The sequence below is a fragment of the Pelodiscus sinensis genome, chromosome 20, assembly GCF_052426305.1.
Source record: "Pelodiscus sinensis isolate ZL-2025 chromosome 20, ASM5242630v1, whole genome shotgun sequence".
Classification (NCBI taxonomy): domain Eukaryota; kingdom Metazoa; phylum Chordata; order Testudines; family Trionychidae; genus Pelodiscus; species Pelodiscus sinensis.
Genome location: NC_143071.1, coordinates 22,804,916 through 22,830,246, shown reverse-complemented (window position 1 = coordinate 22,830,246; position 25,331 = coordinate 22,804,916). Strand labels below are relative to the sequence as shown.

General features: G+C 45.2%; 1 protein-coding gene across 5 annotated transcripts in view; it reads left to right on the top strand.

Moving 5' to 3' along the window:
• The window catches only part of TNRC6C (trinucleotide repeat containing adaptor 6C), a 351,877-nt gene that overhangs the window by 60,924 nt on the left and 265,622 nt on the right, over positions 1-25,331 (top strand). For 3 of the 5 annotated variants that reach the window (XM_075903557.2, XM_075903558.2, XM_075903560.2), the window contains one exon: positions 5,392-5,451. The exons of the other annotated variants lie outside the window; for them this stretch is intronic. In XM_075903557.2, coding sequence (XP_075759672.1) covers positions 5,392-5,451 — 60 coding nt within the window. The remainder of the gene's footprint in view (positions 1-5,391; positions 5,452-25,331) is intronic. 5 annotated transcript variants of the gene reach the window in all.

Sequence of the window (25,331 nt, the reverse complement as noted above, 5' to 3'; positions counted from 1 at the left end):
GGTTAGTCTTCAGATATTTGTCACAGATTGAAATGTCATTAGAGGAGGTTTTGGAATTAATTGATAAACTTAACAGTAACAAGTCACCAGGTCCAGCTAGCGTTCACCCAAAAGTTCTGAAAACTCACATGTGAAATTGCGGAACTATTAACTATGGTTTGTAACCTATCCTCGAAATCAGCTTCTGTACCCAATGGCTGGAAGATAGCTACTGTAACGCTAATATTTAAAAAGGGCTATACAGATGCTCCCGGCAATTACAGATCTAATATCAGTCCCGGGCAAATTAGTTGAAACAGTAGTAAAGAATAAAATTGTCAGACACATAGAAGAACATAATTTGTTGGGCAAAGTCAGCGTGGTTTCAGTAAAGGTAAATCATGTCTTACTAATCTATTAGAGTTCTTTGAAAAGGTCAACAAACACATGGACAAGGAGGATCCAGTAGACATAGTATACTTAGATTTCCAGGAAGCCTTTGATGAGGTCCCTCACCAAAGGCTCTTACGTAAATTAAATTGTCATGGATAAGAGGAAAGATCCTTTCATGGATTGAGATCTGGTTAAAAGACAGGAAACAAAGGGTAGGAATAAATGGTAAATTTCATCATGGAGAGGGGTAACTAGTGGTGTTCCCCAAGCATCAGTTCTAGGACCAATCCTATTCAACTTATTCATAAATTATCTGGAAAAAGGGGTAAAGGTGGCAAAGTTTGTGGATGATACTAAACTGCTCAGGATAGTTAATACCAAAGCAGACTCTGAAGAACTTCAAAAAGAGCTCACAAAACTAAGTGAATGGGCAACAAAATGGCAAATGAAATTTAATGTGGATAAATGAAAATAATGCAAATTTGAAAAAATAACCCCAACTGTACATACAATATGATGGGAGCTAATTTAGCTACAACTAATCAGGAAAGAGATCTTGGAGTCATCGTGGATAGTTCTCTGAAAACGTCCACATAGTGCGTAGCGGCAGTCAAAAAAGCAAACAGGATGTTAGGAATCATTAAAAAAGTGATAGGGAATAAGACAGAAAATATTTTATTGCCCTTATATAAATCCATGGTATGCTCACATCTTGAATACTGTGTACAGATGTGGTCACCTCATCTCCAAAAAGATATACTGGCATTAAAAAAGATTCAGAGAAGAGCAACTAAAATGATAGGGGTTTGGAACGGGTCCCATGTGAGGAGAGGTTAAAGAGACTGGGACTTTTCGTCTTGGAAAAGAGGAGACGAAGGGGGAATATGCTAGAGGTATATAAAATCATGAGTGGTGTGGAGAAAATGAATAAGAAAAAGCTATTCATTTGATCCCATAATATAAGAACTCGGGGCCACAAAATGAAACAGGCAGCAGGTTTAATACAAATAAAAGGAAGTTCTTCACATTGACTATGCACTATCTGTGGAACACCTTGCCTGAGGAGGTTGTGAAGGCTAGGACTATAACAGGGTTTAAAAGAGAACTAGATAAATTCATGAAGATTAAGTCCATTAATGGCTATTAGCCAGTATGGGAAAGGAATGGTGGCCCTAGCTTCTAGCAATGGAGGGCAGGAGAGAGATTGCTTGATTCTCTGTTCAGTTCACTCCCTCTGGGATACCTGGCATTGACTACTGTCTGCAGACAGGATACTGGGCAGGAAGGAATTTTGGTCTGACTCAGTATGGCTTTTCTTATGTTCTCATGTTGAGGGTACAAGGCTTCTCCTCCACAGCTGTAGGGGGTGGTTCCTTATCTTCAGGAGGGTTGGAAGTGGGGGTGGAGCACTGCCTGCTGCCAGAAGTAACCAGTTGCCAGTGCGCCCCCCTCTCCCCCCCGGAGCCATCTCCTCCTCCACCTTTGGTGTGTCAGCAATCTTGTGTAGTGAGACCGCTACCTCAGCTGTCTCCACATTAATACTGTCCAGGAATTGCTCATGGATTCAGCCACCTCCTCCTGTAGCTCTCCCACCTGCTTCCTGAGAGATTCCTCCAACAGGCACCTTTTACACTGGATGGTACCCCCAGCCTGGATTTCAGTAAGTGGGAATTGCAAGTCCCACTCCCTGCAAAACCACACCAGGTAGAGGCATCCATGGTCAGGTGGTCTGTCTGGCTACGGGCGCAGACGGAGGAGACCGAAGCAGTGCTGGCACAAGTGTTGCAGATCTTCCTAACCATAATAGGCTTCCCTCTTTCAAACTCCCTCTTAAACTCCAAGGCTACGTCTACACTGGCCCCTCTTCCGGAAGGGGCATGTAAATTTCACGAGTCGTCGTAGGGAAATCCGCGGGGGATTTAAATATCCCCCGCGGCATTTAAATAAAAATGTCCGCCGCTTTTTTCCGGCTTTTAAAAGAGCCGGAAAAGAGCGTCTAGACTGGCCCCGATCCTCCGGAAAAAGTGCCCTTTTCCGGAGGCTCTTATTCTTACTTCAAATAAGAGCCTCCGGAAAAGGGCACTTTTTCCGGAGGATCGGGGCCAGTCTAGACGCTCTTTTCCGGCTTTTTTAAAAGCCGGAAAAAAGCGGCGGACATTTTTATTTAAATGCCGCGGGGGATATTTAAATCCCCCGCGGATTTCCCTACGACGACTCGTGAAATTTACATGCCCCTTCCGGAAGAGGGGCCAGTGTAGACGTAGCCCAAAAGCTAGTACACTCACCTGGCAGCCTGTTCAGTGATGGGATCTCTTGCTCTCCCTCTTAAACGTCTGTCTGCAGCTCCCATCTGCTTCGCTCCCCTGGTCACTCTGCCTTTTAAAGCCTGCTAGCCTAGGTCAGGCATACTCCCTCATTAGTCACACTGGGGAAGGCTGATCCTGAGGATCAAACACTCCCAGACACACAATCCCAATTGCCACAGTAAATGAAATCAGAATCAAAATTCAAACTGTCTTATAGCGGTTATTGTAGTCTTGGATGATGACCTAAAACATGCAGTTAATTTTATGAATACTTTCACTGAAGATCTGACAAAATGCAGAGAAGGTATCAATGGGAAATTTCAGAACTTGGAGACTAAGTACCATCCCTGATAGATTTGCCTCAGAACCCTAAATGGCCCCCTCAAGGATTGAACTCACAACCCTGCGTTTAGCAAGCCACTGTTCAAGCCACTGAGCTGTCTCTCTCCTGGAAGCTACCAGTAGATCCCCAATCTACTGGTTGGTGACCACTGCTATAGACAGTAGTGACTGAATTAGGTAAAGTAGATGTTGTACTCTGATGTATAGAAATGTTAAAAGCTAGACAGGCTAGTAACAATATGAAAAAAAACTAATAATGGTCCTAGGATGTGAGTCAGTTAATGCAGGGGAAATTGTATTCTGCTTTAAATTCCTGTCTGTGAACTTTGTTGTTAGCAGTCAGTTGCTATAGCAATGAGACATGTTTCTATCACTCTTCTGCAGTGAGAAAAGGAAAGGAAATTGTTGTAAGGCCAGATTCTGGATATAGAGGAAGTTTGCAATTGATCCCTCTCAGCATATTTGAAGCCTTGCTTTTATACTTTTGTATTTGGATATTGGTGTTTTTGAAGGGAAGGTATCTAAGTTACTGTCCAAGGAGCTTTATTTACATAGTCAATTACGTTATCTAGAGCAGCAGTTCCCAACAACCGTCTGCCGACCAGTGCTGGGCTACGAGCCACTGGCTGCTGGGCCGTGGGGGCTGCCACAGCTGAAGCCAGCTGTTTGGGGTGGCTCTGGGGGCTCTGTGTTTGAGGTACACCCCAATTCACTGAGCCACCGCACAGCATCTGGCTTTCAGGTTGCTGCAGCCTTGTCCTCCCACCTCACCTCCCTGCTCTCCCTGTGTGGTTGGAGCACCAGCACTGGCCTCCTGCTGTAGGGGGAGAAAAAGCCCCAAGACTTGCTGAACCATCTGGCTTGTGAGGAAGAAGCACTGCCTCTCCCCCTCTCCCAGCTGAGGGAACAGCAGCATGCAGGCAGCGCTTCTTCCCTGCAAGCCGGATTGTGTTGTGATTAATGCCTGCTGATTGCTAGACCTGCAAGGGTTTAACATAAAATGTATGTCCCTAGTATTTTAACTTTTTGTATTTACCAGTTCTTTGTGCATGATTGAATCTTCTGTTTGATTTGTAAACTCGTGCAGTTGGTGTCTTGCCTTGGCTGGGGTTGTGGGTTTTCACGTGACAACAGAGCTGTGAAACTTTTTAATAGAAACAAAAATGAGATTGAAAAGCTCACAAATGGTCAGGGGGGACTCAAGGCAGAAATAGTGTCTGAGATTGTGGGATTTAATTTAATTTTTTTTAAAATGCAATGTCTTATAGTCATCATATTAATTCAGATTGATCTCATTAATAACATGACAGTTGTTAATTAAACTCAAAGAAGGAAGTGCAGAGAATGTCTTGGAAGGGACTAGAACAATAATTTGCAATAATTTGACCTTTATTCTGCATTTTTTTTTCTATCTGAGTTTTTGTACTTGTTCTGTGAGGGGCAGTGTTTATCTACAGCCGCTCCCCGAGTTGCGAACCGTCGAGTTACGACCGTTCGCACTTACGATCAAAGCTCCCATGGAGCGGTCGTAAAGGTGGTCCCCGAGTTACGAATGCGACCCGTGCTTACGAACAGCGTGGTCGCGTGTAACTCAGTGGGGTCCAAGTTATGAACAGATCGAGTTACGTCCTAGTGTTTAGTCCGTAACTTGTTTGTAACTCGGAGAGAGGCTGTATGTGGATTGGTCCTGCTTAGAGCAGGGGGCTGGACTTGACAACCTTCTGAGGTCTTTTCCAGCTCTGTGATTCTGTGTGTATCACTACAAGTTATTTGCATTCTACCAGTGTAAGAAAAATATGTTCTTAAAATTACCATGATCCAAGTTCTCTGCCACTGATTATTTATTTTAAGCAAAATCTTAGTTTACTCCCACATAGCCCTCACCAAAGTTAGTTGTGTAATTGAGAGTTTAGTGTAAGCAGCTCTTGGTAGCCTGTACAGCATTTCTGAAATCCTACTCCTGATAGGTAGAGAGTAATTATTACTAAATGCACTGCCCAGGCCAAGATATATTTCTGGTTAATACGATCTTGATTCAAATCAGTTGAGTTAAATGGGAGTCTTGGGGTGATAGGAACGTGCTTTTCTGGATCACTTGAGTTAGTGACTGTGTCAGCTGCCTTTGGAAGACAGTAATTTTCTGAGAATGATCCTTCTCCCCCTCTGTATGCTCTGATGTTCACATCCATCGGATTCTCTACCAGCAATTCTTTGGAGAGATGATCAAGGTTCACATTCTGGATAATATTGCCTAGTGAATGTTTATTTTTGGCAGCTTGTTGCAGGTGGGCTTTTTCGAGCATAAGTTACATTTCTGATCACTGATGCCACATAAATTGTTACTTATCAGGTGCCTTTTTGTGTTCCAAAGGGAAACTGGCTGATGCCCTGGCTACATGGAAATCTTTAGCAAGAGGCCCAAAATGCACCAGTAAGTTTTTTTCTGTGGTATAGCTATTAGCATGTGTGTGTCTAACATGCTAAAGGTCCCTGGTTCAAAGCCAGGCAGAAACAAAGTTTCCCTTTCTTTCATACAAAGTCCATTTGTTTTTCAATGCCAACACATTTTTGCAATAGTCCTTAACTTCTGTGCTTTCTTCCTCATTGTTTCTTTTCATGGGTCTTGGAGAGGATTAGCCTCATATGAAGGGAAGGGTATGGATCCTCATTTGAGAGCTTGGCTGCCAGCTACTTAGCCAAAATGAGCATAATACAATTCCAGGCGTAGTTTGTGCCAGCCAGCAGTTCCCCTGCTTCTGTTTCTTTTCATCTCACTACAAACCATCTCATACCTTCAGGTGAGGGTAACTGTGTATGAGAATTAGCTTTGCTGTAGAATGGTTGTGATGGGTAGAAAGAGATGTACCACCTTGGCCTCTATGAGCAAGGCTTAAAACATTGAAGGAAACAAGAGCTGAGAGATCACATCCATCACCAGCATCAGGATGCCGGAGGGTTCTAGGGCCATCTTTAGGCATTCAAATCACACATGGCTGCATAGGGCTCCTGAAGATTTGGGGCTGTGTCAGGAGGCAGCACACACAAGGTGGCACCACAACAAGCAAAAAAGAAATCCTTCAACTCAAGCCATAGGGCTTCTCTGGGCTTGGACCTTCCTCTGCTGGTGCAGCCTCATGCAGAGACGGGCAGGGAGCAACATGGGTACCTGACCTGGGCTCCCTTCCACTCTTTCTTCCCCCTCCCCCCTCCACTCTGTGTCTTTGCATCGGGATCCTTTCCCTGCCTCTCTCTTGTGCGTAGGGGGCTCAGCTGGCTCCTCACTGTTGAGCAGCTGCAGTGCCCTTGTTGATCCCTTTGCCTCTTGCCCTGCCCCCTTGCCGGTGGTTGCTTCCCCATCCCCAGCCTCTTTCTTTCCTCCTGCTATCTTCTGTCTCCTAGCTCTAGACTCGATTTACATGGGTCTTGGGGAGGAGAGGATCCCTGTTTTCCAAGCAGCGTTGTGTTCGCTCCCACCCTGCCTGATCCCCTCTCACAGGGCAGGGGAGAGACTGGTGTGAATGGAGGGAGCTGGTTGGGTGGATTAGCAATCTCCCCGAGTCATTGGCTCCCAGCTGGATTCCATGCAGAATTTGAAAGCTCCGGTTCATCCCTATCCTTCTACCATCTCCGTTTCCCACCGTGTGTGTGTGTGTGTGTGTGTGTGTGTGTGTGTGTGAGAGAGAGAGAGAGAGAGATAGGGGCATGCAGGGAGGGGAGAGGGGCTGTCCATGGCAGCTCTTGGGCCTGGGGCTTTGATTTTATGCAAATGAGTTTGCATAATGAATTTACAAATAAATGTTACCAGTCCACCAAAAGTTGTGAATGGGTTTGCTCATCTTCAGTATAAAAAAGATTAGGAATCACTGATCTAGGGTCAAGGTTAGGTTATCTAGGGTTACTTATGCCCCTTTAGAATGCCACAAAAATATATTGTTTCTTTTATTCTGAGCAAAATAAAGCTATTGAGTTAATTCTCTAATACAGTGCAAAATTTAAAAATTGCATTGTCTTGATGTAAAGTTGAATACATAGTTTGTTTAATCAAATAGTGTGTGTGTGTGTGTAGTTGTAGTTTGCTGTAAAATGTCACCATTTTCTGCATACCATTTTCTGCTGCAGCAATCATTTTCTGCTGCAGCATCAGGAGAGATTAGTAATCATAAAGGTCTCCTGTGGGTAGGTCTCTGTAGTGTGTTGTCAATTAAATGTCACGTATGTGCCTGGAATATATCCTAAATGTTTTCATTTATGACTTGAAGTACAAAACTCCAGAATAAAGAAACTTTCCTTTGTGCTTTGAAAGACGCATGGCTTCTTCTGTAGTTACTGATCTAGTGTTCGAAAGCACTCCCTTCACAACTTACTCTTATTTCCATTCCAAAAAAAGATTTAACTTTCTAAATCCTCAAACGAGATGAGAAACGTAGTCACTTCTCAGTTACAGCAGAGACCTATGTCACTTGGAAGCTTCTCTCTTTCACCAACAGAGGTTAGTCCAATAAGAGAATCTCACCCATCTTGTGTCATCTTTTCTAAGGCTTAAAAAAGAACGAACCGTCTGGTAGCACTTTAAAGATTAACAAACATGTAGATGGTATCATGAGCTTTTGCGGGCACAGCCCACTTCTTCAGATGACCGGAGTGTTGGAAGACCAGGTTATCTAAAGAAGTGGGCTGTGTCCGCAAAAGCTCATGATACCATCTACATGTTTTGTTAATCTTTAAAGTGCTACCAGACGGTTCGTTGTTTAAGTTTTTTCATCTTACAGACTAACTCAGCTACCCATCTGAAACCCATCAGTCATTAAGATTTATTATAGTATTAGAATATTTGATAAATATTTAATTGGCCATTGCTGCAGAGTTGAATGACTAAAGAATTGAAGAACTGACAGAATATTTACCAACTCTTAAAAGAAATGAGCGTTACTTCCTGTTTAACTGGAGTAAAGTGCTGCTGAATTGGATAATGTGGGGTGCCTGCTTGACACTTATCACATAATGTGTGTACTTCCACATTACTGGATTTTTTTTGTGATACTGTTTTTTAGAATATGGCTCTTGACTTGCACAGTTTTAGTATAATTGTATATACTCGAATAGGTTCTTCTGATAAAGGTATTTAAATCAAAGCATTCTTCTGTAACTTTCAGGTGTTCTGCACTCTGGTAGAAAGCAGTCATTAGATTATTATAATTTTTATTAGTAACTATGGTGATGCTTTTTGGACAGGAAATGTAGACATGTGTAGAGTATAAACACTGAGGCTGACCCAACCCATCCTTCTCATGGCATTGAGGCATTGCTTAATACACGGTTTGTTCTCTGCAAATAATATGTGATTGATTTGCTTCCCCCCCCCCTTCTCTTCATGGCTTGTACCACTTGAAGCCCCACAGGCTTTATCTAGATCAGGATTTAAAGATATGGTACTGCCTAACATAGTCCATCTAACACATTGTAATAGTCATGTTACAAACATCTAGTATAGACAAGACAGTCTATACTTGAACACGTACTTTAGTCTACAGAAGAAAAGATTTGATAGCAGGTTTTAACTACCTGAAGGGGGGTTCCAAAGAGGATGGAAAGAGGCTGTTCTCAGTGTTGACAGATGATAGAACAAGGAGCAGTGGTCTCACATGGCAGTGGAGGAGGTCTAGGTTGCATATTAGGAAAAACTATTTTACTAGGAGGGTGGTGAAGCACTGGAATGGGTTTCCTAAGGAGGTGGTAGAATCTTCATTCGTAAAGGTTTGAAGTCCTGGCTTAACAAAGCCCTGGCTAGGATGATTTACTTGGGGTTGATCCTGCTTTGGTCAGGCAGTTGGAGAACTCAGTGACCTCCTGAGGTTTCTTCCAACCTTATGATTCTTCTTCGGGTAGTGTTCCTGTGGGTGCTCCACTGTGGGTGTCGGGTCCCATCCCGGCGCCGCAGATCGGAGATCTTCTAGCTGTTGTTTGCCGGACTGCGCATGCGCGATGGCCATCTTTTGGCTTTTAGCTCTGTTTCCAATCACATGGTCCGGCTCGCCGGTTCCTCTCAACCGTCCTCGGGTGCAGATGGAGTAGTAGCTCCTTCTATTGTTCTTTGTTTTTCCTGAGAGGAGTAACTTGTTTTAGTGTAAATAGTACTTAGTTAGTTAGTTATATATAGATATTCTTTGAACAAAAAAAAAAAATATTTTTTTTTCTCTTATAGTTAGTTAATCTTCTACAATGCCTGGTTCCCCAGGTTTTAAGAGGTGCGCGCTCTGTAAGGACTCTGTGCCTGCTTCAGACGGGCATTCAGCGTGCATAAAATGTCTTGGTGAGGGGCACATTCCACAGAAGTGCCCTCACTGCTCAAAGCTAACGGCCAGGGCTTGCAGAGACTGCGAGATGCATCTCAAAATGTTTCTCTTTGACAAAGCCCTCAGACCACAGTCAGACCCTCCAGCGGAGGTATCTCCTCACGTCCTGACTAAGGCCACTTACAAGAAGAAACCTTCCTCTTCATCTTGCTCTTTTCCATCAAGAGTGAGTACGGCTGACAAACTGGGCACCTCAGCCTCAGGCTTAGTGGTGATCCGCAGGCCAGAGAAGGACAAGCATGCCCGAAGTGTGGCAGTACCAAGTCCATTGGAACGCGCACCTCGTAGGGCTACGTCAGCTACTCCAGCAGCGCCGTCTCCCTCATAGGGCTAAGTCAGCTACTCCAGCAGTGCCGTCTCCGGCACCGGAGTCTTTGGCACCGAGACACTCGCCGTTGGAGTCTTCTCCGGCACCGAGAACCAGGGCACCGCCCTCTCCAACAGCACCGAGAGCCGTGGCACCGCCGCTGGCACCGAGAGCCAGGGAGCCGCCCGAGCCGCCAGCACTGATATCTGTGGAACCAACAGAGCTCTCGGCACCAAGAACCACGGTGCCTATGGAGCCCTCGGCACCGAGAACCACGGCACTGACTTCATCTCTGGTGTCCGTTACTCCTGCTTCCACCAGTACCAGGGTGACACCGGCACAACCTGACTGAACGGCACTGTCAAGGAGGTCGACCCCCTCTGCATCATCCATCCATGTGTCGAGCAGAGTGAGGGAGAGAGCACAGCGGCTTCCTATGCTGTCTCCCAGTCCAGGTCCGGAGACATTTTCACCGGAACCACCTTCTCCACTGCCTCGCTCTCCTATGAGGACTCGCTATCAGTCTCCTGCAACGTACCATACTCGGCATGTCTTACCTTCACTCTATTACTACCACCAGTGATATTCTCCATCGCCCTCTTATTTCAGACGACGCTCCAGATCCTCGAGGTCTCCATCACATCACAGGTCCTCACATTATGGTCACCGTTACACAAGTCGTTACGATTATTCTCTGTATCATGATGACCGCTGGTACAGACGATATGATTCCAGGGAGTGGTCGCCACGATTGCCGTCTCACTCGGCAGCAGTGTCTTTGTCATTGGCTCAATCATCTGTGGCATCACCCAAGTGTGTGTCGGTGTCCCCACAGCCTGACAGACCCCCCCACACCTTCAGGCGATCAATTCATGCCTCTTGAACACATGCCAATGGATGCAGGCTATCCACCTGATACACTGTGATGCTGTGTTCCAGGGGGATACCTCTCCCACAGATGACATCAGAGATTTTCAGGAACTTTTTAAAAGGGTCGCTGAGACTCAAAATGTCAAGCTAGGCGAGGTGCAACAGAAACAGCATCACTTGTTGAGGAATCTTCACCCCTCTCAGTCTTCGAAGATAGACACAGCGGCCCAAACCACGGCGACATCTATAGTTATGCGGTGAGCAACCTGGTTTCACATGGCAGTGACCTCTAAAGAACTACAGACCAAGGTCGAAGATCTGTTTGATAGACAGAACCTGTTTGCCGATAAGACAGATCAGGTTTTGCATTCTGGAAAGGACATATGTACCACCTTAAGAACATTGGGGATGTACACCCCCCCTTTCAGATGCAAACGTTACACTCCTTATCAAAGGCAGACACCATTCCCCTACACTCCATACCAGGGGAGACAATACGATGCTCAAAGAGGCCGTCAATGTTCCCAGAGACGTCGCCCTCAACAGCCCAGACCAACGCAACAGCAGTTGAACAAACAGCAAGTTTGACGCGACCATTGAGGGACTGCGAACTATTCCGTTGATACCCTCTTCCACCGTCACCAAGGTGTCATTCCACCACCGCTTAAGGCCCTTTCAACATAGTTGGGCCTCCATCATGTCAGATCGATGGGTCACACAACTGATGACATCCAGTTAACGTGATTCCATTTCTCTCACTCCCCCTCCACTCCTTCCCCCCACCCTTCAGGGACACTTCTCATGAACCTCTTCTCGCCCAAGAGGTATCTCACCTCCTCGAGCTAGGGGCTATAGAGAGGGTTCCAGAGCCTTTCCACGGCAGGGGGTTTTACTCCCGTTATTTTCTAACAGAGAAGAAATCAGGCGAGTGGAGGCCTATACTCGACCTTCGGCAATTGAATCATTACCTACGCCTACAGTGCTTCAGGATGGTGACTTTGGCAAAGATCATTCCAGCACTGGAAAAGCACAACTGGTTCGCATCCCTCGGTTTGCAGGATGCCTACTTCCATATCACCATACATCCAGCACACCGGCGATTTCTTCGTTTCGTAGTAGGGGACAATCATTATCAGTACAAGGTCCTGCCATTCGGACTGTCATCAGCTCCGAGAGTTTTCTCGAAGACTCTCGAAATAGTGGCGGCTTATCTTCGTTGCGTAGGAGTGATCATCTTCCCTTACCTAAATGACTGTCTTTTCAGAGCACATTCGTTCGAAGAAGCCTCTCAAGCAGTCACTATTACGACCCAGTTATTCGACATATTCGGTCTTATACTCAGCATTCAAAAGTCCACACTAACTCCTCAGCAGTCCATAGAATTCATTGGAGCCTACCTCAGCTCCACGACAGTGCGCGCATAACTACCACTCTCCAGGTTCCGCATCATCCAGTACTTAATACAAGTCATCACCACAAGCCCTACGGTAGCCGACCTCACATGTCTTCAATTATTAGGTCATATGACGGCCATGATGTTTGTGGTAGCCAATGCCAGGCTTCACCTACACTGTCTCCAGTACTAGGTATCCCAAGATATATGTACCTGGCAGACGCGATCTACACAGGTCCATAGTAGTTCCCGTCATAGTCAAACGTTCTCTTCGCTGGTGGACGTCACCAGGCAACATCATGACGGGCATGCCCTTTCACAAACCGCAACCCACGATACAGCTTACCACGGACACCTCGTTGATCGGATGGGGGGGGCGCACACTCAAGACAGTCAGGTTCAAGGTCGATGGTCGCCAGAGGAGTCTCTTCTCCACATAAACCTACTAGAATTACAAGCTGTCTTGAATGTATGCAGACATTTCCTTCCCTGCCTCCGCAACCGGGTCACCACTGTTCTGACAGACAATATTACCACCGTTTACTGTATAAACAGACAGGGAGGCGTTCGTTCCCATTCCCTGTGCATGGAGGCCGTCCTCCTTTGGAACTTTTGCAATCTTCATGGAGTGACTTTTGTAGCCGCTTACCTACCAGGGAAGGACAACACCACGGCCGACGCGCTCAGCAGGTAATTCGCTCAACAGCACGAGTGGGAGATACACCCACACGTGCTATGTGCTATATTCAACAAGTGGGGTCACCCTTTAGTCGAGCTCTTTGCCACTCAGTGAGATGTGCTCACTATTGCTCCAGAGCGGGCATAGGTCGAGCCTCCCTAGAAGATGCTTTCCTTTACAACTGGAGTGGGAATTGCTGTATGCATTCCTTCCCATTCCACTAATATACAGAGTCCTGGAAAAGATACTTGCGGACAATGCAACAGTGATTTTAATAGCACCATTCTGGCCCCGCCAGATATGGTTCCCTTACCTCTTTGGATGTCTCCTCATCATCCCTTCCATCTTCCAAATCGTCCAGATATTCTCACGCAGGACCACGGCCACACTCTCAATCCGCAGCCATATTGCCTCTCTCACAATGGCCTGGCTCTTATCTGGTTCAAACAAACGGAGATAATGTGTTTTCATGAGGTGAAGAATGTAATTCTCCACAGTATAAAACCATTAACACGAGCTATTTACCTTCATAAATGGTGCAGATTCCTACAATGGTGCACCACCTCCCACGTCCTCTTTGCAGTCCATACTGCAATATATTCTGTATCTTAAACAGGACTCGCTATCTCCTTGCTCAAAGTGCATCTGGCTGTGAACACGGCTTTTCATCAGCCCGTAGAAGGGTTCACCCCCTTTTCCTCACCCAGTTACAAAGAGGTTTCTAAGAGGAATTGCTAATCTCTTTCCTGAGTTCCAAGCAGACTCTTGGAACTTAGAGCTCGTCTTAGATACGCTAATGCATCCACCATTTGAACCATTAGCTACACGTGAATTGAATACGCTCGAAAGTCCTATTCCTTTTGGCTATTACATCAGCTAGATGGGTGGGGGAGTTGGCGGCCCTATTGGCCAAGCCTCTGTATACCATCTTCACCCCTCAGGCAGTTATCCTTCATCCTCACCCTTCCTTCTTCCCAAAAGTTAATTCTGCCTTCCATATAAATGAACGCATCATATTACCGGTTTTTTATCCAAAACCCCATACCTCTGAACATCAAGCAAGGTTACATTCCCTCGACGTACGTAGGGCCCTTGCCTTTTACATTGACAGAACTTGAGAAGTAAGGAATTCTCACCACTTGTTCATCTCCATGGACGCTCGTTCTAAAGGTTCTCCACTTTCCTCTCAGAGAATCTCTAAAATAATCATTTCCTGCATAGCTCAATGCTACGAACTGAGAAATAGACCACTTCCACGCGCTATTTCAGCTCATTCTACCAGAGCGATGGCTTCTTCAGTGGCTTTCTTTAAGGGAGTTCCCTTGAAGGACATTTGTCGAGCAGCTACCCGGTCTTCGGGCTTCACATTTGCCAAACATTACGCTTTACAGAATATAATTATGATTGACGCAGATGTAGTCACCGCGGTGCTAACCTTGACAACAATCCACTGATTCCGAACCCGCCCTCTTCTTTCGGGCTACTGCTGTGAAATTGCCTACAGTGGAGCACCCATGGGGACACTGCCCGAAGAAGAAGTTACTCACCTTGTGCAGTAACGATGGTTCTTTGAGGTGTGTGTCCTTGTGGGTGCTCCACTACCCACCCTCCTCCCCGTTTTGGAGTCTTTCTTTTATGTCTTTCAGACTTCGGCGGTCATGAGGAACGGGCGAGCTGGACCGCGCTACTGGAAATGGCGCGAAAAGCTGCAAGATGGCTGCCGCGCATGAGTGGTCTGGCAAACAACAGCTAGAAGATCTCCGATCTGTGGCGCCGGGATGGGACTTGACACCCACAGTGGAGCACCCACGGGGGGACACACCTCGAAGAACCATCGTTACTGCACAAGGTGAGTAACTTCTTCTGACATGCTACACTGACTCAAAGCTTAGGCCCTGCACTATCACTCCTCGATCCCTTTCTGCCGTACTCCTTCCTAGACAGTCTCTTCCCATTCTGTATGTGTGAAGCTGATTGTTCCTTCCTAAGTGGAGCACTTTGCATTTGTCTTTATTAAACTTCATCCTGTTTACCTTAGACCATTTCTCCAATTTGTCCAGATCATTTTGAATATGACCCTATCCTCCAGAGCAGTCTCAGCCTCTCCCAGCTTGGTATCCTCTGCAAACTTAATAAGCGTACTTTCTATGCCAATATCTAAATTGTCGATGAAGATATTGAACAGAGCCGGTCCAAAAATAGACCCCTGCAAAACCCCACTTGTTATACCTTTCCAGCAGGATTGTGAACCATTAATAACTACTCCCTGAGTACGGTTATCCAGCCAGTTATGCACCCACCTTATAGTAGCCCCATCTAAGTTGTATTTGCCTAGTTTGTTGATAAGTATATCATGCTAGACTGTATTAAATGCCTTACTAAAGTCTAGGTATACCACATCTACCGCTTCTCCCTTATCCACAAGTCTCGTTATCCTATCAAAGAAAGCTATCAGATTGGTTTGACATGATTTGTTCTTTACAAATCCATGCTGGCTGTTCCCTATCACCTTACCACCTTCCAAGGCTGTGTCTACATTGGCACCCTTTTCCAGAAAAGGGATGCTAATGAGACAAGTCGGAATTGCAAATGCCGCGGAGGATTTAAATATCCCCCGCGGCATTTGCATGAACATGGCTGCCGCTTTTTTCCGGCTCGGGGCTTTGCCGGAGAAAAGCGCCAGTCTAGACGGGGTCTTTTGGAAAATAAAGCTTTTTCCGGAAGATCCCTTATTCCTGATTTCAAGAGGAATGAGGGATCTTCCGGAAAAGGCTTTATTTTCCTAAAGATCCCGTGTAGACTGGCGCTTTTCTCCGGCAAAGCCCTGAGCCGGAAAAAAGCGGCAGCCATGTTCATGCAAATGCCGTTGGGGATATTTAAATCCCCCGCAGCATTTGCAATTCTGACTTGGCTCATTAGCATCCCTTTTCCGGAAAAGGGTGCCAATGTAGACACAGCTCATGTGTTTACAGATGATTTCCTTAATTACTTGCTCCATTATCTTTCCTGGCACAAAAGTTAAACTAACTGTTCTGTAGTTTCCTGGGTTGTTCTTATTTCCCTTTTTATAAATCATCTTCCAAGATGATAGATAGAGGCTCAGATACCTCCTCTATCAGCTCCTTGAGTATTCTAGGATGCATTTCATCAGGACCTGGTGACGTGCAGGCATCTAACTTTTCTAGATGATTTTTAATTTGTTCTTTTTTTATTTTATCTTCTAAACCTACCCCCTTCCCACTAGCATTCATTATGTTAGGCATTCCTTCAGACTTCTCGGTAAAGACCGAAACAAAGGAGTCATTAAGCATCTCTGCCATTTCCAGGTTTCCAAATTTATAGGCCTCCTTATAAACGAGAAGTCCACTCTGGACCCCATGCAAAAAATATAGTCGTGGGGACCCACCTGGACTCTGCCATTGAAAAGGTGTCGCTTCTCAGGGACCACAGAAAGGACATGTATGAGATTATTGGGCCATATAGTAGCTTACACCTACATGGTAAGCCATGCCAGGCTGAAGCTCCGACCCCTATAAAGGTGGTTGAGGAGTGTTCAGAACCTGGCATGGTCACCTCTGGATGCAGTGGTTACACTGCCAGAGATGGTGCTCCTTTGACTGGTGGCTCCAGGAGGAGACGGTTTGTGTGGGGGTCCTGCTTGTCAAGCAGAACCCATCGGTACAGCTGTATGCAGATGCATCGGACACAGGCTGGAGAGCCCACACAGGAGCTCTCAGGACTCAAGGTATGTAGTCCCTGGGGGGGAGAGTTCCCTACACATAAATGTCAGAGCTCAAGGCAGTCAGGTTGGCATGTCAGGCCTTTCTTCCTCAGCTGGAAAACAGCGTGGTTGCGGTGTTGACAGACAACATGACCACCATATATTATATCAACAGACAGGGTGGAGCTCGTTCCTCTCCCCTTTGCAAAAAAGCCCTAGAGCTGTCGGAGCTTTGCATTGCCTGGAACATCCACCTGGAGGCAACCTGTCTGCTGGGGTACAGCAAAGTTCTGGTGGACAAGCTCAGCCGGTCCTTTCGGGCTCACAAGTGTACCATCAGGATAGATATTATAGGGGAAATCTTCCAGTGGTAGGGTTTTCCCCATTTGGACCTATTTGCTATGCGGAAGAATGCCCAGTGCCAGAACTACTGCTCATTCATGGGCCCAGGTCTCAGGATGATGCACTGCATATCCAGTGGCCCTGGGGGCTGCTGTATGCATTTCCCCCTTTCCCGCTAATTCATGACCTCGTCAGGATCAGGCATTGCAGGGCAGCAGTCATCATGGTAGCGTTGGCATGGCCTCACTAACACTGGTTCTCCACCCTGTTGGATTGGTGGTGGAAGACCTGAAGATGCTACCGATAGTCCCAGACTTGATCACTCAGGATTTGGGGGAAGGGAGGCTGTGCCACCCAAATTTAGTGACCCTTCACCTAGCAGCAGGGAACCTGCATGGTTGACAAGACTAGAATATGTTTGCTTGCAGGAGCTGCAGAAGATTTTACTAGAGAGTAGAAAACCCTCTACCAGGGCACTGTATGAGGCCAAGTGGAGGCTTTTTGCTTCGTGGACAGAACAAAGGGGGATAAGCCTGAAATGTTCCACAATCCTCTAATCTTGGACTGTTTGCTACACCTTAGACACCAGGGCCTTGCTACTTCCTTGCTGAAGGTGCATTTAGCAGCAATCACAGCCTTTCATCCTGGGGAGGATCACAGGTCTGTGTTTGCCAATACAATGGCAAAACACTTTATGTAGCAGATGGACAAGTTGTTTCCCTGTATAGGGATCCACCCCGGGATCTTAATCTAGTCCTCATGGGTCTCATGAGGGCCCCTCATGAGCCTGCTCTTTGAAACACCTGTAGTGCAAGGTGGCTTTCTTGGTCGCTATCACCTTGGCAAGAAGGGTCTCAGCACTGAGTGTAATAGGGGAGGGAGGGAGAAGGGGAGGGAGAATTTATAATCCTTGTTCCATGATGAGATCTTTGAACTATAACGTATCTTAATTAAAATATCTTTAGATACTTTTTGAAGAAAAAAACGTTTATATTTTATGGAAAACAATCTGATTTAAATAAGAAAATCCAATTTATATAAAAAAACATTTTTGTGGTGTGTATGTTAATCATTGATATTTATCCACCCTGGTTTTTACCTCAGATGCAATTCTTCACAAACCAGAGCTGGTCTTCTTTTCCCTGAGCTGGGCCAAGCAATGCACTCCACCTCTCTCACTGCAGTTCTTTTCTTTTTCAGGTGTTCTTGTGTATCCTATTAGAGTGGGGAGGCAGTTTCAAAAGTCAGCTGAAGGCCATCCTTGTTTACTCCCCTTCCCTTAAATAGAATTTCTCTAGGGTAGGAATCCTTTGTTCAATTCTCCCTATCCACATAGGAAAAATACCAAATTCAAGATGGATTCCAGCACAAGGTGGCATGGTCACCTGTCGTCTTAGGATCTACCACAGTTTGGGCTTACAGGAAAAACAAAACCATGAACAGATCATTGTCTTGAATACTAGGCCATTAATTTCCGTACCACTAATGGCTTTCACCAGAAGACCTAGAATTAATAAAACAGGTTTCCACTTAACATTTTTAACTTCACATACAAGAATGATACATGTCCACAAGTAGAATATGCACATTCAGTGAATTACAAGTTCTTGAATGATAGGTTACTTGCCCTGTTTTGCATAAAGTATATTTAAGTTATACATATTCATTTTCAACACATTTTCATAAAAATGTGGGCATAGTGTCAGAGACCTATCCTCCATGAATTTATCTAGTTCTTTTTTGAACCATGTTATTGTCTTGGCCTTTTCAACATCTTCTGGCAAAGAGTTCTCAGGTTAATATATGAAGAAATACTTCCTTTGTTTGTTTGTTTTAAACCTGCTGTCTGTTGTTTTCAGTTGGTAGTGATCTCTAGATCTTATGTAATGTTCTTTATTTTCTTTACACCAGTAATTATTTTATAGACCTCAAGTCTCTTTTCCAAGCTGAAAACTCACAGTTTTATTAATCTCTCCTCGTACAGAAGCATTTCCATGCCCCTAATAATTTTTGTTGCTCTTTTCTGAACCTTTTCCAATTCCAGTATCTTTTGAGATAGGGCAACCACATCTGCACACAGTATTCAAGATGCAGGTTTATTATGGATTTCTATAGATTCAAATATATTTTATGGCTTATTAGTTATCTCTTACTGATATCCAAAGTTCTGTTCATTTTTTGTCTGCCACTGCACATTGAGTGGATGTTTTTAGAGTCCTGACCACAATGACTCCAAGATTTTTCTTGAGTGGTATCATAATGTAGATCCCCATCATTTTATATGTATAGCTGGGATTACAAATGTAAATGCTGTTGGTCACTTTTGCAGACAAAATACTTCCACACCCTATTTGCATTATCACTTGCTCGGACAAAGATTTTGTCTTTCAGGCTGGAGTGGGGTTAAGAATCTGTGGACAACAAAAAGCTTGTCATTCAGTTGCCAGTGAGACAAAACCTTAGTGTTAAGTGTGTTTTTAGTGATCTGGGTACATACCATGGGCTGCCTATAGTAACTTTTCTTGTAATCAACTAAATGCTTCAAGAAACTAACCACTCTGCAGTGCAGTGCTTCTGCTGGATTGTTGAGTACTTGTATACTGTTTTAAAATGTATTTGTTTTATTACATTCTAATTCTTTTAAAAAAATGGTTTTCCATTTAAAAAGATACAGCTCTGTTAATGGAAATATTCAATTAACCAGCATCCCCATTCCCCAATGTACCAGATTACAGAACTTTTACTTTATACAAATAAGATGCACCTTAGTCTTCAAAGTAAGTCAACCAAAACCAATTTCCCCATATGCTCTGGCTCTGAGTTCCCATTTCATTTCATAAAGCGAAGTTACCTTTATTGTGTGTCTTTTTTAATCTGCAAAATTACAATGTTTATTCTTTATTGAAGAACAGCAAATATTTCTCTATTGTCTGTCAAACCTGAGGATGAAATTGAGTGCACATCCAGTTTTTGTTTCTTGACAGTCTTAAATCTTAATGTGTTGTAAAGATTATTGGTAGCTTGCTTTTTTATTACATAATAGGAATGTAAATATCTACTTAAAAAGTTACCTGGTTAAACGATCTTAATTTTAAATCATTTAACCTGTTAATGGTAGAGGACTGATGCAGGGTGCCTGGGGTCCCGTGACAGGGGCTGATCCAGGCATCAGATCCCTGAGGCTAGGGATAAGGACAAAGGTTGCTCTGACTGGGCCCACTGTGCTATGGGCGGGTAAGCATGCTGGTAAGGTTAATGCTTATTGGATAACCCAGTAAGAATAAGAAATACTTAGTTTAGAATGAAAGCAATATTACATTAGTGAGGGTGAAGATAAAATTGAGCATGTCAAAAAGATAGAGGCTGTTTCTCCCTAAAAGCAGGATCATCATCAGTTATAAATACCAGAATTCTGCAATGATTTACTACTCTGTCCTTAAAGTCCTTGTCCAATTGCCATGCTCTCTGCAGAAAACAGTACATATTTGAGTCAAGGAGGAGTCTTCAGTAAGTAAAAATATGAGCCTTGAGAACTGTAAATAGTATTTCAAGGAAGTAAAATAAAGGACAGCTTGACTGTTGATCTAGCCTATGTGCCTCTGTCTTATACATGAAGTGTACATACACAATGCTTAACACATTTTATTTAAATAAATTAAAGAAATTACTGATAAAATAGTTTTGCAGTGCTTCATTGATCCTTCTCTTTTGTCTAAGATGCTTAGACTTTATTGGGGGATTTGATTTTGAGAGAGAATTTTTTAGTTTTTAGCATTGGTTCTCAGAGCTGGTCATATACTGGTAGATTATTAGTTTTACATTGCTGGTGTTTTTAAGTGCTCTAAAAAAGATTTAATAGGAGCATTTTAGTAATACAAAACAGTACTTCTGTTGACTTGTCAAAGATCATATTATTTCTTTGCTTACTTGCTTAGCTTGTTTAATCTTTAGATAGCTGATCATTTTTTTTTTAGCCACAGTACTCTTACCTACATGGATGCTTTTATTTTCACTCCTGTTTTGTAGAGTTTTGCATGCAACATAGTGTTTGTATGTATTGTTATATAAAAATAAAAAGAGATGGTGTTCATAACTTTTGTATAGTACAGAGCTAGATTATTGAAAATAGTGGTGTTTGAGTGATGTCCCCATGAGTGCTCCACATTAAGTGCTGGGCTTGCCCCGGCGCCGATGTTCAAAGCTGTAGTCAGTTGGAGCACGCATGCATGGAGGGTGGGGTGTCTCGCAGCATTCGCACTCTCCCGCACTGTGCGATTCGGTCTAATCCAGCTCCTCTCAACCGCCTCAGGCTGCAGACGGAGTGACTTGTCTCTCCTCCTTGCTCTTCCTTTGTTCAACTTTTGTGAGATAAAACAAGTTATATTTCCTCAGTTTTTCTACTCTTTATATTTCTTGTACTCGTTCATGTTCTTTTTAAAAAAAAATCTGTTATCATAGACTGTTAAGTTTTCGTTCCTCCTCCCTCTCCCCTGTTGAACTTTAGACTCTTGTACATAGTTTAAAAAAAATAAATAAAAGAAGGGAGAGAGAAAGAAGAGAACAACACTGAAATACAAAATGCCGGGCTCTCCTGGATTTAAAAGATGCTCCATGTGCCGCGATGCCATGCCTGCCTCTGATGGCCACTCAGCATGCATTCGCTTCCTCAGCGAGAGCCATGTACCGCCAAAATGCGTACATTGCTCAAAACTTATAGCCAGGGCCTGCTGCGACCACGAGATGAGGCTCTGTATGATACTCTTTGATAAACCACTCCAGCTGCCTGGCTCAGCCACTCTGCCTCGGTCCCCTCAACAGCCTCAGAAATGGAGTGCCTCTTCTCCCGGTAGGGCTCCTCCTAAGAGGCCCAGGCCCTCCCCAAGTAGATTGCTGCCTTTGACTCCTCATGGCAGAACTACCTCTGGGTCCAAGTCGGGCACTTCTGTTCTAACTGCCCGTTCAGTCTCTAAACCATCTAAAATTGCTTGGTGTTTCGTGCCACACGGCTGCAATGTCCCCAATGGCGGAACCCGTGCCCTCGGCACCAAAGTCATCGGCACCGTCTATCGACGGAACCGCAGGCACAGTCAGCACCATTACAGGCCATATCTACCTCCTTGTCAAGTTCCTCCCCAGCGGAACCAACAACTTCGGCATGGGAGCAAACAGCGCCTCCACCAGTACTTACCGAATCTCGGACTCGACCACCGGCACGTGAGCCCTCATTACTGACACTGGCGCGTGACCACTCGGCACCGGTCTCACCTAGGGTGCGCTTGGCACCGCCGTCGGCATGCACTCACCATGACTCTGGTGTGGTACATCATCGCTCGGCACCGACCTTGGTGCTGATGTTCTCAGCGCCTGCTTTGGCACCGGAACGGACAGCCCCAGCTAAAGCACGTGCAAAGACCCGCCATATTCGCAGTCCATCTCCGGCTTCTTCGCCTCTTCCTATTTTTTTCCTCCGTCTCCATTGACATCTCCACCTCCACCATCAGGCAGAAGGTCACCACGGCTGTTCAGGAGTTACACCTCTCTTGATAGACTCCCATCTCCGTTCCTGACACCTCCTAGGGATACCCAAGTCTACTCTTACTGCTTTTCCGCCTCCCCATCTCCACCCACGAGGAGATCTTATTCTCCTTCCCCATTCCTCTGATCCAGAAGATCATCCTCGCGGCACGAATATATTGAACACCACCATTATGGACATTTTCCTTTGTTCATACTACTATCACTGTGATCAATATGACTACTCCCGTTACCATAGGGAATATCACCACATCACTACATCACCGCCATTATCACTATTCACCCAGATCCCTGCCTCATTCGATGACGATCTTTTCCTTGTCCAGACACTCCCTACTTTCCGTCTCTCTGCCCATTGATCAAGGTTCACCTCCTATGGTTCAAGAACGTCAATCTCAGACCACTGCATTGCCACATCCTCCTGAAGTCTCCCCTACAGATCAGTCCTCCTTCCCGGACGAAGCAGTCACCCCAGGGATGTCTTTCCACCAGATGACTTAAGGTAGTTCCAGGATCTGTTTAAGAGAGTGGCAGTGTCTCAGGAAATCCAGCTGACTGAAATTAAAGACAAGCAACATTGTCCCCTCAAAAATTTACAGACCACCCATACCACAAAACTGGCTATGCCTCTGGATGAGGCTATCCTGGAAGTGGTTAATGAGCTTTGGCAGACCCCCGCCTCCATTCAACAAGTGGCCCGACAAGAAATATTTTGTACCCCAAAGGGGTCAGAATTTCTTTTTTCCCCACCCTCAACCTAATTCCCCTCGTAGTCGATGCAGCTCAGTAGAGCCAAGGCTCCACATTATAAATCAAATGCATCAGACAAGGAGACCAAGAGGCTCTACTTATTTGGCAGGAAGGTATACCTCCTCCACTTTGCTCCTAAGTATCGCTAATTGCCTTGCCCATTTGTCAAATCACAATTTTGACAATTATGCAAAGCTCACACCTCTGATGGAGGCCCTTCCTGAATCTAAGAGGCCTCTTCTTAAATCTGTGGTTCAAGAGTGTTATGCTGCCACTAGAACCAGTCTCCAGATTGCCATGGATGTGGCAGACACCGCAGCCCGCACTACTGCCACAGTGGAAGTTATGCGCAGGGCCTCATTCCTCCAAGCAGCAGTCCCTAAAGAGCTGCAAGCTAAAGTCGAGGACTTACCATTCGAGAAAGGTGCTTTATTTGCGGAAAAGACTGATTCAGTCTTGCATTCTAGCAAGGACACTAGGACAACATTAAGGTCACTTGATATGTACATACAGGAGGAAATGCTATACTCCTTTCCAAAGACGTTACAATTATTTTCACCCCAGACAACACTGGAAACCGCAACACCTACTGTTTGACCAATCAAATCAGAATCAACACCAGAGACCAATGCGACACTGAAATCAAAAGAACCACACGCAAACGCATCCTGGCAACAAGCAGCATGTTTGACGTGTTGGTCGAGAGCGAGCAGACAGCCTCTCCAAGCCCCAGCCACATCTTTCACCATTGTTTGAGGCCCTCTTACAACAAATGGGCCAACATCACTTCCGACAGATGGGTTCTAGAAATAATCTGCTCAGGTTATGTCATTCCATTCCATTCCCACCCATCCACCCACAACCCCCCCATTCCCATCCCTCTTCAGTGACCCCTCTCACAAAGAACTATTGCGAACCAAGATCTCCCATTTCCTCCACATAGGAGCAATAGAGAACATACCACCTCAATTTCAGGGAAGAGGATTTTACTCCCGCTATTTCCTGGTGCAGATAAAAACCGGTGGATGGAGACCCATATTGGATCTTTGACATTTAAACAAGTATATTTGAAAACAGTGTTTCAGGATGGTGACACTAACCTCCATTCTACCGGCCCTGGAGCAGGGCAATTGGTTTGCTGCTCTCAACCTAAAAGATACCTATTTCCATGTGACAATTCATCCCGATCACAGAAAATTTCTGTGCTTCATGATTGGCACAGATCATTTTCAGTATCGAGTACTCCCATTCGGCCTTGCAACAGTGCCGAGAGTCTTTACAAAGACATTCACAGTCGTAGCTGCTTACCTTCGACGCAGTGGTGTCGTCATATATCCCTACTTGGACGATCACCTAATAAAAGGATGTTTGTCGATAGAAACTTCATACATCATGCAAGGTACAATCACAACTTTCCATGCCCTAGGTCTCCTCCTCAACAAGGAGAAATCCACCTTCTCTCCTACTCAGAATCTATAATTTATAGGCGTGCGCCTCGATTCAGTTACAGCTAGGGCATATCTACCCATCACCAGATTTCAAGCAATCTAAAACCTGTTGGACAAACTCCTGTACAAACGAGCAGTACAGGTTATTACAGTATTCAAGCTAATGGGTCATATGGCCTCCACGACATACATCGTTCCCCATGCCAGGTGACACTTCCAGCCGCTGAAGCACTGGTTGATCTCAATATACGATCCCATCAGGCACAATGTATGCAAGCGAGTAACCATTCCATCCGACATCAGATTCTCCCTCCACTGGTGAACGGTAGATGACAATTTACTTTCAGGCACTCCATTTCATCACCCACTTCCCGCCACCCCCCCATTTTCAGATGACCACAGATGCCTCTCTCATCGGCTGGGGTGCCCACATGGGGAACCTATCCATCCAAGGCCATTGGTCACCACAGGAGTCTCTGTTGCACATAAATCTCCTGGAATTGAGGGCTGTTGCCAACACTTGCAAACACTTCCACGCACAGCTCCGCAACTCCACAGTCTGTGTCCTTACGGACAACATAGCAACGATGTATTATATAAATCCCCAAGGTGGTGTGCGATCCTGATCGCTGTGTACGGAAGCAATCCAACTCTGGAATTGGTGCATTGCCAACGGCACTACCCTTGTGCCGTCGTACTTACCTGGCATCAGCAATACGATGGCTCATTCCCTCAGCAGGAATTTCGCAGTAGACCACATGGGGGAAATTGATTGGAATGTCCTCCATTCGATCTTCCGTCATTGGGGCATGCCACGAATAGACCTACTCGATACTGCCAGCAACAGGAAATGTCACCATTTCTGTTCCAGAGTGGGCCTAGGTCGCCACTCCTTGGGGGACGCCTTCCTCCT